Source organism: Paramisgurnus dabryanus, chromosome 21 (genome assembly GCF_030506205.2).
Source record: "Paramisgurnus dabryanus chromosome 21, PD_genome_1.1, whole genome shotgun sequence".
NCBI classification, from domain to species: Eukaryota; Metazoa; Chordata; class Actinopteri; order Cypriniformes; family Cobitidae; genus Paramisgurnus; species Paramisgurnus dabryanus.
Window position 1 is genome coordinate 2,838,214 of NC_133357.1, and position 16,403 is coordinate 2,854,616.

At 38.8% G+C, this 16,403-nt stretch overlaps 1 protein-coding gene across 1 annotated transcript; it reads right to left on the reverse strand.

The window, feature by feature from the left end:
- Positions 1 to 980: 980 nt before the first annotated feature.
- Positions 981 to 16,134, reverse strand: nr1d4a (nuclear receptor subfamily 1, group D, member 4a). Its single transcript, XM_065285336.2, has 8 exons — positions 15,499 to 16,134; positions 9,852 to 10,151; positions 9,675 to 9,763; positions 9,445 to 9,589; positions 5,365 to 5,912; positions 4,980 to 5,165; positions 2,464 to 2,674; positions 981 to 2,275 (listed from the first exon to the last, which is right to left on the reverse strand). Exons 1-8 carry the CDS (start codon positions 15,512 to 15,514, stop codon positions 2,079 to 2,081), a joined length of 1,692 nt encoding a protein of 563 aa, XP_065141408.1. The 5' UTR covers positions 15,515 to 16,134; the 3' UTR covers positions 981 to 2,078.
- Between the last annotated feature and the right edge of the window lie 269 nt (positions 16,135 to 16,403).

Sequence of the window (16,403 nt, forward strand, 5' to 3'; positions counted from 1 at the left end):
CTGCTTTGATGTATTCGTGTTTGTAAGTAGTTTTGAATAAAACGTCTGCTGCTAATACATAAATATAAAAAGGGTAAGTGTAACTTTAGCACGACTGAATATAGATAGTTATATTAGGTATGCCTCTGTAGTCTGCCATCTTTCACATCTGCGCCACCGCGAGCGGCCACAGGATGTCCCTGTGACGCCGCACATATTTTAATGTACCACACTGCAGTGCAATATAATATAAAAAGCGCCTACTAATTATTTAAACATTTACAAGAGTCAACATATATACCCTTATACGTATTTATTCATCCTGTTATAAAGAAATATGAACTCGCCTGGCTTTAAAATAAATTACAACTGAGTCTATGTGACAACGAAAACGTGACTGACAGTTTTAGGCCAATGCAATTTTTTATTTTTATTTTTTGCTGAAAAACTACTGAGAAAAAAACATGAAAGGATTGCACTGGCTATATAGTTATAAGCTTGATATCTTTAATATTGACTAAGGTCATGTCAAAGATTGAAATCAAACTTCGATGCTCCCATTCTCATCATTAGATTATGATACTTTAGGCTGGTTTTTACAGACAATATATGATCAATGTCACAAATCTGCCTAGGCATAAATAAATCTACACAGGTAAATGTCACTTTAGCACGACTGAATTAATATTCATATAAAGTGTGCCCCTTCCATCATTAGATTCGAAACTGCGCTTCCGCAAGTGGCCACAGGATGTCACTATAACGCCATTTGCTACCGCACTGCAGTACAATATAATATACCACGATATTATAGCGACACAAATTTAAGTCTTATTGTTTTTAACATGTTAAAAGTAATTTCAATGAAAAAAATATTATTATACTTCACATTTTTTATTTATATGCGCTTTCTTTTGTAAGTCGCTTTAGATGCGTATCTGCTAAATAATGAATAAATGTAAATGTGCTTATTTGATACATTATTAAAAGATGCACAGAAGACAAGATAGATAATCTTATATTTATATTGCTTCTACAGAAGAAAACAATTTACAAAATATACATTACTATATGATTAACATCATTTCAACAACCATAAGTCAATGGATAAAAGCAGGCCTTCTTGATGAAGGTCCTGTGGGTCTCTGCTGGTGCTAAAAAGTTCAGGGCCTTTCTCTCAATGCACAGCTATACAGTCCACTGCTTACAAGGCACCAAATGCACCATCTCCGTCAATAACGTCCCACATCCTGCGATCATCCAATGATAATGTCATTTTGCAATGTTTACAGTAAGAAAACCACAAGAAAAACTATAAAACATGCGTAGGAGAATGTTTGCTGGTTTTGTATATACTCATAGAGAAGTACAGGTGGTAATATACTTGAAATACAGTATTGTGATAATGATATAAAATGCAAATGAACAAATATGATGCTTGCATTATCTATTTCCAAACGTGAAATGACATTTAAAACCATTTGCTTGTTTCTTTGTAACTTTTTAAACAACTTAAATGGTAAAGTGATCTTGTAGATACAGTACATTTTGTGTACATTTAACACTCACAGATGAAGTTTGTATTCAATCTAACTGCATATATGATATCTATGGCATATGTACACGGTATTCAGTCCCTTTCTTAAACACATAGGCACATACACTCACACATCCGGCTTAAAATGGTCCCTAAAATTATCCTACTGTATACATCGTGTTCGTGCTGACTAAACACTCTGTGCTTAAATTGCAGACGGCGGTACAAAGGAATGACCCGTTTTTGGTCAATGGTTCAAAGTTCAGCGGTAAGCTTATTTATGATATGACTGGCATTGCTTCCTCTGTGATAAATATAAACATCAATGCTTTTGAGGCTAGCTGAATGGAAGGACAGAGGATACGTGGCCAATGCCTGTATGCATACGATCCGTAAAAGCTCAAATGGAGATAAAGTCTTATTTTGATCTTGCTGAGAGCATCTGTTTGTCATGTTCCTTATCTTTAAGAACTTGCTCAACACCGTTTTTCCTCTTGATAAAAGTCAGTAAGCCGTTACTGGCCAGGGTTGAGTGGCAGCTGTATCGACCAATTGGAAGAGCTCAAGGGTCGATGCGGAAGGCCAGCAACTTGTCGGAGTGAAGGCTGTTGAGGGTACGCAGATCTGGCAGACGCAGGAGCAGCTTGGAAAAGAGCGAGTTGTCGTCAGGGCGACGGCGGGTCACTAGGGTGCGCAACGCCTGGATGAGGCTCTCCTGCAATTGTTCAACAGCCACTGCATCCGAAATGCCAGAGCAATCTGTGGATCGATACATAAATATTGTATTGTTATTACAACTGCAAAAAAACTCTAGAGAAGCTAATGTGCAAGATATTTATAATATGATGATGTTTGAATGGTGAAGCAGATTGCTATGTTGTTGCTAGGGTGTACAGGATGGTTACTGTGTGGTTACATCGCAAATAATACAATTTTGTTGTCCTTACCTGCAGAAACCAAAACCACGGCCATAAAAAGCGCCATCTCATCCGACTCCAGACCAAGAGAGCACAACTTCGAACTAAACTCAAACATGGCATTCAGCAAGGAGCCCATGCCCAGGCCCCTAAGAGTCGCCAGAGGGTACGTCTGCCCGTTTAGAAACGTTACAGTTCGTTCCTTATAGTTGAATAGTGAGCAAAACCTCACCATAAGCACCTGCGAGACAAAATAAGATAGGGAATAAAACTAAATGTAACATTTGTCCACATACATTACTGTGCAAAAGATATAGGCCACCACCAGCTTCATATTTATTTTTTACTCTCTTTATTAACTCTTTCCCAACCATCTTGTCAATTAAGAGAAAACGCTTTCATGCCAATAAGAAGTTTTTACACTGCAAAAAATTTTTTTTCAAGAAAATAAATTCTTAGAATTTTTGTCTGGTTTTCAGTAAAAAAAAATCAAGTTTTCTTGATGAGCAAAACGACCCAAAAAAATAAGTCTAGATTTAAGACCAAAAATATAAAATTTAAGTGATTTTGTGCATAAAACAAGCAACTTTTCTTGAATTTACTGTTTAAGAATTTTTTTCAAATGTTGCATACATGTTGGTTTTGCTTGTTTTATGCACAAAATCACTTAAATTTGATATTTGTGGTCTAAAAACTAGACTTATTTTCTTGGGTCGTTTTGTTTATCAAGAAAAAGAATCCTAATTTAAGTTCATTTAAGTAAATTCTTTAGATATTTTTACTGAAAACAAGACAAAAATACTAAAATTTTCTTTTCTTGAAAATCATTTTTTGCAGTGTATGGCAATCCCTATTTCCGCTATTATCCACTAGGTGGCACTCTTACCCAACGTATAAAACACTGAAGCATCCACTGATCCAAAAACAGTTAATACTCTGTGTATGTTTTGATCATCGTTCTGAATGTAATCTCTAACAAAAGTCTTACACAAAGTCTTTGATTTTCAAGAAATAAAATTCTTAGTATTTTTGTCTTATTTTCAGTAAAAATATCAAATAATTCTTAAATTAAGAAGCTTTTTCTTGATGAGCAAAACGACCCAAGAAAATAAGTCTAGTTTTTAGACCAAAAATATCAAATGTAAGTGATTTTGTGCAACAAAAAAAAAAAGCAAAAAAATCTGCCAATGGGGCAAGCAAAAAAATCTTGAACATTTTTCTTAAACACTAAATTCAAGAAAAATTCAAGAAAAATTAGTTACCCCATTGGCAGATTTTTTTGCTTGTTTTATGCACAAAATCACTTACATTTTTGGTCTAAAAACTAGACTAATTTTCTTGGGTCGTTTTGCCCATCAAGAAAAACATCTTAATGTAAGAATTTTTAGAAAATTTTACTGTAAACAAGACAAAAATGGTAAGATTTTTTTCTTGAAAATCATTGTTTGCAGTGCTTTTTGCTCAAAGGTTGTTTATTTTTGAAGAAACATACCCATATTCGAGAGGCGATAAAAAGATAACAAATGAAGATAGGATGAAATGTTTTTTGTTTGTTTGTTTGAAAGGAGAGGGTATTTTATTTAATTTGATATATTGCATGTTATATATTTAAAATAGAAAATTTTCTAAAAGGTATTAAACTTTTGTGAAAATCATAAAAATTCTGGCGCTGGATGGCAACTTTTTTAAGATGATGGCAGGTAAAGAGTTAAGATACAAACATAAAACACAGGAAATAAGCACAATTTTCAGAACAAAATGGCAACTTCAGGCAAAAGTCAGTATTTAAGTGTTGACCTCATTTGAGGAAATTAAAGTCCTGAAGTCATGAGATTAGAATTAGAAATTAGGATTTCATTTAATTTAGGTTTAAGAGAGCCTGCATGATTTTTAATACCGTTTACAAATTTCCTATTTTATTCTAATAAAGAGACTGAGAAATCATTATATATGTTTAGTATTCCATTGCAAAAACAACAAATCTAATGGTGGCATGCAAGTAAAATATAACTCTATAAAGAATGTTGCTCTTTTCCATACAATAAAAAGTCAACATCTATACTAGGGATGCATAACAATTAATCGCGATTAATATATTGTAGAATAAAAGTTTTTGTTTACATCATATATGTGTGTGTGAACTGTGTATAATAATTATGTATATATAAATATGCACACCAGTTGCATGTATAATTTTAAGAAAAATAAATAAATTTATATATTAAGTTTTATATTTATATATAATATAATTTAAACCTAAATATACAAATGCATATAAAAATTTCTTAAATATATACATGCATGTGTGCATATTTATATATACATAATTATACACAGTTCACACACACATAAGTGATGTAAACAAAAACTTTTATTCTGCTATAGATTAATCGCGATTAATCGTTATGCATGCCTAATTGTAACCTTCAACATTCATTGTACAAAAAAGCTCTCCTCTTGTGTTACATGGAAGAACCCTTAAACACTTTTTAGTGCTTTTACAAATAATTTAAACGGGAGAAGAGTAATGAGGAGTGTGTAATCACCTGGAAAGTTCCTGCCTTCAGCAACATGACTTGGTCATGTTGGCAAAGCTCTTGAAAGCCTGGTATGCCCTTCGCAAACTCCACCACTTCACGAACAGCTGGGGTGAAGCACTGCGAGAAAGATTCCCACACCTGCTGACTGGAGACGCCAGGTGCTGACACGGGGCATGCGTTCAACGGACAGGCCTATGAAAAAGAGTTTTATTACCACAGTGTAACCGGCTTGCATGCTCTTTACGAGAGTGTAATTCATTGATCTATTCCTTTATTACGATCTAAAATCCCATTAGCTTCAAATGACCCCACACAGACCCCCGTAAAAGTAATATTAAAGTTAGATATAATATATATATAATGAAACACTATCGTGAGATATATTCCTCACCAGCACTTTGGAGCCAATGGGTAGCTTGAACGGACACGAGGTCTGGCTTTGGGACTCGCCAACCGGGTAGCTGTTATAGTTGGAAAGAGTGGGTTCTGATTGGCTGTGATTTTGATTGAACGAAGGAGCGTAGCTGTACCGATTGTTGTCCATCAGTGAGACTGGGCACTTGCTCTCGGTAGGAGACGAAACCTGGCAGCGAAAACTTTCCTGGGTGGCCGAATGATACCCCGGATGAGGGTTAGCGTGAGGATAGTTGGTTTCCTGAGATGGATTGTTTTGAAAGGGGCTTGATCTGCTGCTGGTATTGACGTTGCCTGATCTTTTGTTCATGTGGTCCTGCGCGGTCGTGAAGATGTCCTGGTAGGCTCTGGATAAGGCACCGATGGCCTCTTTGGATTGGTTCTCGTCGGGGCTGGTGGGCGGTTCCTGTGGTGGGGAGGTTTCCATGTTCATGCTAGATGATTCGTTGAGGCTGTTCATGTAGCTCTGCATCTCATCCAACAGACGCTGCTTCTCACGTTTAGGGATGCGGCCGAAACGTACAGCTGGGGGTGAAAAGAAAAACGTATATTCAAAAACAACGTATAGTGAGAGATGACTTTTAATACTTTCTTAAAGGGATAGTTCACTTAATGCTAAGTGTATATGACTTAAAGGGACGTTCACTTAAAGGGACACTCCACTTTTTTTTGAAAATATACTCATTTTTCAGCTCCCCTAGAGTTAAACATTTGATTTTTACCGTTTTGGAATCCGTTTTGATCTCCGGGTCTGGCGCTACTACTTTTAGCATAGCTTAGCATAATCCATTGAATCTGATTAGACCATTAGCATCGCGCTCAAAAATAATCAAAGCGTTTCGAGATTTTTTCAATTTAAAACTCGACTCTTCTGTAGTTACATCGTGTACTAAGACCGACGGAAAATTTAAAGTTGCGATTTTCTAGGCAGATATGGTTAGGAACTATACTCTCATTCTGGCGTAATAATCAAGGACTTTGCTGCCGTAACATGGCTGCAGGAGGCGCAATGATATTACGCAGTGCCCGAAAATAGTCCCATGCTATTAAAAATTACTAAGGGGACTATTTTCGGCTGCTACAAAATATCATTGGTTATCATAATTTGGTTATTTTTGAGCATGATGCTAATGGTCTAATCAGATTCAATGGATTATGCTAAGCTATGCTAAAAGTGGTACAGCCACACCCGGAGATCAGCTGAATGGATTCCAAAACGGTAAAAAATCTAATATTTATATGAAGGCGGAACAAATAACACAACCAACCAGCGCATCGTACAACGACTGCGATTTTTGATCTACACTTAAAACGCAATGTATCAAACTGCTCGAAATACATGTAATTAAACCTAATTTTAACCCACAGAAGTCTTATAAATTCCTTTTTTAATGATGGATTGGTTAAAAAAGAAAAGAAAAAACAGCTATTCAATGCCATTAAAAAGCTAGGAAGAGGCAGGAAATTATTTAATGGGATTGTTTTTATTGAATTATTTTATTCAATAACAAAATATTGCTTTAGAAAAATAGGTCAGTCGCCGTGCAAGACGCAACTTGCCTAACCTTTGTTCAAAATGTGGACAAAACGTGTTGTCGTTTTTTACATCTTACAAGCCCCTCGCTCTCTTCCCATCACCAACTCCCTCATCTAAAAACCTGTCAGCTGTTGAGTTTAAAAATAGCAACAATGCTCCCCCTACTCTTCATCTCTCTCTCAATCCCATCCTCTCCTCATCCCTTTGCTACTCTCGCTCTATCTCTTCAGCTGTAAGTAGGGCAGTGGGTCAGGCTGAACGTGATGACAATGCTGCAGTAATTAGGAGAGAAACTAATAACTGTGATAAAAGAGAGAGAGAGAGAGAGAGAGAGAGAGAGAGAGAGAGAGAAAGAAAGAAAAAGAGGAGAAGAGAGGCAAGTAATACATCATGTGGTAGAATCAGGGTGACAGTGAGGTTTGTGGTACACTCTGCTATACAAGATACGAGCAAAAGGAGCAGCGCTGCCCCATATTTCATATAGGTCCTAAAGCACCTGCATTTAAACAATACGAGGAACATTTTTAGCATATTTTTTCTGAAGCTAAAATGGCAAAATATTTTGTAGGCCTGCAACAACTAATCGATAAAAATCGATTATGAAATTCATTTTCAACATGTGAATACCCCAATTTAGTGTCTTATTTAGCTATAATCTAATTGAGTAAATATGTATGTTTTGGTCGTTTAATCGAAAAAATAATAGCCTGATTACCGTAAGTCGCTCTGGAGTATAAGTCGCATCAGTCAAAAATGCGTTTTGAAGAGGAAAAAACATATAACTCGCACTGAACTATACGTCGTGTTTATTTAGAAAATGATTTCACAAAATCCAAGCCAAAGAAAAGACATTTAATTACAAAAATACAGGAGCAGCATAAAGCGGACTTTCACGACAGTAGACGGTCATGGTTTCCCTTGGTTCATATGAAATCATTTTGACGTATAAGTCGCAAATGAATTTAAGTTCCAGGACCCACCAAACTTTGAAAAAAGTGTGACTTATAGTCCGGGAAATTCAGTAATAGATTACAAAAATAATCTTAGTTGTAGCATTCCTAACCGTGGGTTCACACCACCTGCATTTGAGGCGTCAAATTCGCGTCTACCGCGTCTAGTTTGCCGCTTGAACATTTTGAGTTGACTTGCTTCATTTGCGCGTGAAAGCCGGAAATTTGCGTTATGGGAGGGGCTTCTGCGACTCCACTTGCTTCCTGTAATCACATCACTACTAGAGCAAGCTCCTGATTGGTTAACGCGGCGCGTTTTTCCGCCACAGTTTTAAATGTTTCAACTTGCGCGTTTGCCGCTGTATGTCAATTCGCACCATTCGCGCAAACTAGACGCGGGAATGAGGCGAAATCGCGCCTTCACATTGACTTAACATTGAAATCACTCGTGCTTGACGCCTCTACCGCGTCTGACCTGCAACCCTTTGATGAACTAGAATTCGGTCAATAACTCTTGGTATGAATTTGATCTAAATAAGCATAATCAGTTCATCACTTAAAGAACAAATGTGATTATGGCGGAAGTGAAACCATGCCATCGTGTCAAACCAAACATTTGTTTGTATCACACAACCAAAAATACACTTTTGACTGCACTGAAATCAGGGCGTCTGCTTTATTGTGGTTTTGAGGCAGTTACATGAGGTTTTCCTGTTTTGTGCAAGACCTGTCACAGAAACAGGTTTCTAGGTTGTGGGCCCTAACATTTTCAGGAACCATGGTTAAAATGACTGTTTATCCCCTTCGCTTTGCACCCGGTGGACTCATTTTTGATGTTGGTGCCCTCTGAAAACTGATCCGGTGCAACCCGCCAACACAGCCCACTTTGCGCTTATACTGGTACACGGTAACGCTGGTAATGTCGAGAACCTGACACAAGTCAAACCCAGCTTATATAGGTCACAATGTGCAAGTAAAATATGGGTGACAGTTTTCTGCTTCTAAATCTGGGTCTTCCGAAAACCTCCATCCATCATACGACACTCTTTTTTCAGCGTTCTTTTAACGTTGTATTAACGTTCCACTGGAGAGCATCTCATGCTAAGCTTTTTCTACATCCCTGGGTTATTTTTCGCTGCAGCGCAACATTAATTGCTGAGAATCTCATAAGGGCAAGAGCGTGGTAATCAAGTTGCCCTCGTTCCGATTTCTCAAAATAATTCCTGTATTTGCTGCAGTTTTCCAGATGACAGATCGCTTCGGGGACCGCACGACTCCATTCCTCATAAATCACTGTCTCTGGTAGGGATCGGGGGGCAGAGCTTCGGGAACACGCAAGGGGGTGGGGGAACGAAGGGTTTGTAGCAACTGAGAAAAAAGATGGACCACAAAAGGACAAGCGAGAGATGAAAACGAGCGCACAGCCAAACTAAAAGTAACTCACTCTCTCTTGAAAGTTACCTACGGTGCAGGACTAAAAGAGGAAAGTAGGTCGAGAGGGCATGACGTGCCGCTAGGCTATACAGAACCACTTTTCGTTATTTGTCATGTATCAATGCAAAATCCTCACCGTCACGGGACATGCCGACAGACAGGCATTTCTTGAAGCGGCAATGCTGGCATCGGTTGCGATTCATGCGCATAATCATGCAGTTTTCGTTCTTCACGCACATCTTGTAGTTAATGTTCTGCTGAATGCTTCGCCGGAAAAATCCCTGCGGACACAAACGTGCAAAGTTATGCGATGGCCCACGATGCTTAAAAATGTTTCTTTTATCTCAAACAGCTCCTCTATATTACCTTGCATCCTTCACACGCATGGACGCCATAGTGAAATCCTGATGCAATATCTCCGCACACTTTACACAGGAGCACCATGCCTCCCGTCTCTGTTGATGGAAAGAGAAATACAGAGCTTAGGACACAAATGTAATGATTTCCTTAACTAACATTAGGGCATGGTTACTGGTTACTTACTGGTGAATGTCCCAGTGAACCCACAAGGCCTTTTGCCAGCGATGGGGTGGGAGTAGTTATGCTGGTTTGAGCTTGCTGATGAGTTGTTGTAGACCTCAGGGAACTGAAAGACCAGTTTTGGAGAAGATGGGGTTCCTCCACCTCTCTGCTGCTTGAGGGCTCCGATCTCAGTGAAGGTGACTTCTTCTGGGGAGGAGGGCTGGGATTGAGAGGATGGAGACTGGGTTTGATAACCACTGGACGGGCTTCCTGGACTTGGACTGGCACTGCCACTGCTACCAGCATACAGAATCACACTTCCTGTAGAAACACAAACATAAGGCATTATTAGCTGCAGGTATCACCAAACACCCTAAAAATATAACAACAATCACTTTAAAGGGATGCTTGTTAGGTCTGCATTATCATAGCGTAATAATGCATAAAAAACTTGTTTTCTATGATTCATTAATGTAGTTATATGCTCGCCTTTGGAAGAACCATATTAAAACAATTGTGTTACATAACCACACCAAGTTTAGTCTTATTACACAACGCTAAATTACATTTACCATGAAATTTAAATTATGATGAATTAAATCAATTACATATATTATGATTAATTATAACAATTTTTTTTAATTGCACTGCTTTATCAAGCCACTCGGCTGCTATTGTTCATAGTCCGGCGTGGTTGTCGGCAGTGGTCGTACACACTGTGACTATACAAATCACAACATATAAATAGGAAAATGTTTGCGTTATTTTGCCACTTACTGGGAGCAGTATGCTAGCTGGAGCCATTTACTTCCAGTCTGTTTGCTAAGCTTAGCTAGCGGTGGGTGCGTCAGACAGAGTTACAGGACGCACAGAGATGAAAAAGTTATGTATGAACTTTTCTAACTCTGGGGGATACGGTGAATAAGCTAAAATCCCAAAATGTCGGTGTGTTCCTTTAAGTTTGATGCTGCTTGCAGGATTTGTCACGTTTAAGGTGCCTCATTTCTCAATGCAATACACACCATTACTCACTCAGATGGAAACAATTGAGATCATTTGATTCAATTCAATTTACTTTTATTTTCACATCCTTGGTACGTGTACAAGGAGTGAACAGAAGGAGTGTGTGATGGCAGTAAATACACTATTCACAATAACACAATATGGGCAATATACACATAAATAAGCTTGGATGTGTTTTGATTCAGCATCCCTATGTTATCTGGAACGAAACCAGGTTCGTGTTTGCTCTCCATCCCCCGCTTGTTTTTTTTGCTCTCCTCTTTGGTTTTCTGCATCCCATCGCATCCTCCCGGTCATGCGCTCGGGATGATCTGAGGCACGGGCTCACGTGTCCACGCGCGCTCCCGCCTCTCCTCTCCAATAATAGCTCTGCACGGCTCCGCTGGCATAGTGCCCCAGCCAACTGCACAACACCTGACCGCCGCCTCACATGGATTGCTGACACCGTTCCCTTCCCAAACCAAATCCGCAGTCTCGTGTAAACAACCGCGAGTTTCTCGATCACGCGGAGGCGCGCGCGCCGGCGGATGCCGCGTGTTTCCTTTGCGATGATGTTCCGAGGCGGACGCGCGCGTTTCCTGCCAAAGGCTGGCAACTGATAGTCACGTTTCGGAAGACTGCGCACGAGGGCTTTGGTTTGACATTTTAAACAACCTGAGGACAGAGTCGGTCAGATATGGGCCATGAAAGTAACACGCGCAAGCCATATACTTTCAGTACTTTCAGTGCGTAAACATTCTGGGTTCGAATACAGGGATTACACATACTGATAAAATAGTATAAAGAATGTAAAGTAATTCACTTTGGATAAATATACGTATATATACGTTAAATATACGCCACATATGTTAATGTAAAGAATGTCTGTGATGTTACCTAAAGTTGACAATTGAAAGTTGTATTGAAGTAGGCTAGTTGTTGTAAAGGAGTTACAAAGGTGTTTTAGTGGTGTGATACACCAACCTAAAAGTGCTTTGTTGTTATTCACAAACCCTACTGGGTAAAATTAACTAGTGAATGTCCAGATTTGACCTAAAACAACCCAGTATTTTAAGATGTTGGCCATGGGTCAGAAAAACCCAAATTCAAGTATAATATAATTTTTTATTTATTTCCAGATATTAATATGGCCACTATGGGAAAATCTATGGGATTTTTTTGCTCAATTCATCATCCACAAGACAAAAAACATCACTTAGAAATGTAAAAGCACACCTCCTCCCAACAAGCTCCTCAAAAGTATAATTCATGTCTGTATAGGACAAACTTTGGGACAACATTGGCACAGGCCATAAAGTCTGCAACTGCTGTGACTCGATTTGCTCATTTCCCTAAACAGTTTTCCTTTCACTGTCCTTCACGTGGATTTGTCATGTCCACTCCACCACGTGGAACCTTTCCGTGGCAAACAAGTTTGAACTTCTGTCAAATACCTCCCTACCGCTGTGTTTGTGTTTTCCCACGCTGCACGTGGTATTTATTTAGCTCAAGTGTTTCTGCGATCCCTGCTGGCACGTGAAGGACTTATTATTGACATTCTGCAGTGCTGGGTTTTAGTCTTGTGATGAAGAGCCCTACCTGACCGTGTTACTTAGTCCTACCCAACTTAGTGACCCCACCCAAGTACACACAAATACTGACACCTGGACCTGCATGCGAGGTCACAGAGGTTAAAAAAGAGCATGACGCATTAACACGATAACAGGATGTGCCCTCAATTAAAACAGAGCATGGTAGTTTCTAAGGCGCAGCTGTTTTTGAGCAATATAAGGCTCTAATTATATTCATCTTTAATAGGTGTGATGATTAATTTATCCAGCCCTTTATAAAAATAACCTGCTTGCTTTACATTGTGTTGAACAATAATGCTGTACAGTACAATTTCGGCCATGCATCTCTTTGCAAGCAAGTATAAATTGAGGTCAGAGGAAACAGCACTAATTGAAGAATCAGCAGGTCTTTGGTAGCTCATTGTGAGCTTATGCTACCCATGCAAACGCTAATCTGCTGGTGATCAAACAGCAGGCATAGAAACGTGAGTTCTTTACAGAGACAATAATTCCCTGTGCTTTGCCCTTGTCTCACTCCCTCCCTATATAGGACAAACACCTGAAATACTTAACATTGCCTTGTGGATTTGCACTGATATACATTTCTAGATTTAAAGGGACAGGTGATGCATGAAATTGCATGTTGCATTTATTAATTTAGCAGATGCTTTTATCCAAAGCAACTTACAAATGAGAGAGCATACCATTTAGACAAAATGCATGTCATCAAAAATGAGATGATTGTGTGCAAGTTCATTTCAATGTTTTAAAACAAAATAAAATTTAAAAAAAAAATCCAATAATAACAAATGACATATGATCGTACCTTTTGATGTTATATAGCAAAAACTATTTTTAAAAAAACCCAAACTGGCCTTCATTTCAAAAAAGCAAATACTAAAATGTTCACTTGAATAGAGTATTTCATGCAATGCATGTGCAGTGCAGAGGCTCTGTTTATGTATAACGCATCAAATAAAAAGTTGCATGAGGCGGGGAAACGTGATGAGGCTCTACACTGACTGCATGAAATTGCTGACCCACTGACCAACCTCCCCCTTTCCACCGCGCAATCTGCATCAAAACAGAGTCAGTGAAAGCAACCGAGAGGGCGGGGGCGTGTAAATCACGCGCCGCACGCGGCTGAGCGAGCGCATGCACGTGAGGAGGGACTGTACGCGCAAGGGATGCGTTCTGTGGGAAGGTATCGCGCGCGCTGCGGTGCCACGAGCAGAACAACCCAGTGCCTTAACTGTTATTGAAAAATCGCAATGAATTAAAATCATGCTGCTATATTTAATAGTGAAGCCTCACCCTGTTTGCTCTGGCTTTAATAGAGTGCATGCACACTGTTGTGTATGCCTCTGGTTATGTGCATCACTTGGACTTGATCCATAAACATCACAATATTGTTAGTTTTTGGGTGATATAAAAATATAACACATAAAAACCTCACTGCCAGTAGGTTAAACGACCTCTTTTAATAATTTAATGACTTTTCTTTATATTATTGGGACATGTGAAAGCTTTCATAAGTGATGTTTTCTACAGCTTCTAAAGTCAGTAGGTTAATACACCAAACCACAGTTCACACAGTTTTTGCGTAAGTGACAAAAGTCTGGCTTTTAACCAGTGCACTGCTGTTATTAACATATAGGTTATCATGTGAAAACCCTAGAAATAGGTGACTACTTGTGTTAGCCATTAATAACACATATATTATTATTGATCTGAACGAAGTTTTATTAACAGTAGATAAAACTTTATATCTTTCTAAAAAAAAAAATCATTCTTATTTGAACAGCATACACTTTATGTGTCAGGTGTCAAAAGAAAAAAATGTCAAATGTAAATATAAATTATACTGTACAGAAGCATAAAAATTTAAAATAATAAATTGCACTATGCATATGATATCTGCAACTTTTAGGTCCACCCATTTGTTTACTTAACAAGAATGAAACGTGTTTCCCTGTTTAAGAGCTTATCCATGGTCTATCTCTCAAAGGTCATGCGAGTTCTTATTATTTCCGTTATCTTCAATGACTGGTCTGTTCAGGTGTCTTGCACATGTTATTAAAGCTTTCTGTCAAATTGCATACAGTTGAGAGGGTGTGCCAAGCACGAGACATTGTTTTATCACCTGTCCCGAAACGTGACTGCAGCTTCTGTATGTGAATCAGCCGTCAATAAATTGGACCTTGACTGAACCAGCATGTGAGTGGCCCTTGGCTAAACCCAGTTTACCACTTCCCTAAATCAGCTTAGCCGGTTAACCTCCTTCGATGAAAGCAAATACAGTACAGACAAAATGCATGATGCAAATTAATATATATTGCCTTAAGCTCGTGCTGATATTCCATATAAAGACTGTAAACTATTTAAAACGAATAAATCATTAATGCATTATCAAAATTTTAGTGTATTAATGACCTCACTATATACACTTTGTTGATATGCCTTAGCTTGTTGACAGCGGTCTTATCTCTAGCTTGGACGTATCTACACGTGAGTTTGTTTTCATTGCCTGGAACAGGAAGTTGTTTGCGCAGGCGCGAATAAATATACAGTGGTTTCTAAGCAGATTCCAAGAAAGCAATTGCACAGTTTATGACAAAACAGATAAAAGCAATTACTCGTGGTACTTTACTGTTTATAGCCATCATTTATGTTTCAAACACCGTCCTAAACAGATGCACATTGAAGCAAACACGTGAAGCAGATGTGAATACCAAGCGCATTCATTAAAACATGACAATGTATGACATCTGCCTAGTGCACACCAGTCTGTATCATGTAAACAATAATTGTTTATTGCTGCAGGGGAATCCTATGGAAAATACTAAAACTGTTAAAAACATTTCCTCATCTGATACTTCAATAGGAGCAAGAGCTGCATGTGAAATGCATTGCGCATTTAAATGCAAAAATATACACAAAATAAGCAGGGCACAAGTTTGCATTTTAAAAAAAACAAGGTTGATTACACTGATCACTTTATTGTTTACAACATTATTATTATTATTATTATTAATAGTAGCCTATTGTTAATAATAATCACAATAATAGGCTAATAATAATATAAAGCAACTTACCAGGACTGTTATCCATTCTTGATGTTATAGAGTCTCTGTCTTGAAAATAATCAGTCTTCACGAAAGTCTCTCAGTATGTGAAAGCAAAAGTCGGATAAAAACAGGTGAAAAGTCACGAAATACCTGCGCATACAGCGTGTAGCCCAAATGAGGCAAGCAGTTCCTCTCGCGCAAAGCATTTGGCAGTGGAGCCAAATAGTCGGTAAAAATACACTCGCGGCACGGTCACACAGGTATACAGATCCACCTCTACCTGTACACTCCGCTTCCTATCTTGTATGCAACGCGCAATAGGTCTGGGATGATGGCTCACTGAAGTACCATAGCATTTCTGCAGGGCTGTCAAACTCGACTTCCACTTACACCCGTACACACCCACATCAATCACGTTTTCAGGTGATTGGCAAATGTGACTGGATTTAGTGGGAGCCGTCAAGCTCTGTTGTTCTCTTTGACGGGGATTTATCTCACTCTAACGTGCCTCTTGATCTCCTTGGTTTCAGTTTCCTCTTTATCCTGGCGTGCTCGTTCATTTGAGGGTGTGTAAGCACTGAGCTGAGCTGGATGCGCTTATTCGAGCGTGTTATGCGCTGGTAAAGACACGCTGCATGTGCCCTCTGCATGTGCCGTGGAAGGCGCTGTCCTACTGACACACATTTTATGCAAAACACAGCGTGAGACGAAGCGACATGAGCGGCATGCACATGGACGGTGGGCGGGCTTCTGCGTGACTTTTTGGCGCGCTTGTTTTAAAATCTCCTCTGGCATGTGCACACCATGAAAAACAGGCGCATTGTCAGTAAATGCACAGAATACCTGACGGTATTCTTACGGTTAAAATGGACATTTCACAAGACTTTTTTAAGATGTCAAATAAACCTTTGTTGTCCCCAAAGTACGTATGT

Coding starts and splice junctions, on each gene's coding strand:
- nr1d4a (XM_065285336.2), bottom strand. Junction 5,166..5,364: donor CCATTGGCTCCAAAGTGCTG/GTGAGGAATATA, acceptor TCTTTTTCATAG/GCCTGTCCGTTGAACGCATG. Junction 2,276..2,463: donor CGTGGTTTTGGTTTCTGCAG/GTAAGGACAACA, acceptor ATCGATCCACAG/ATTGCTCTGGCATTTCGGAT.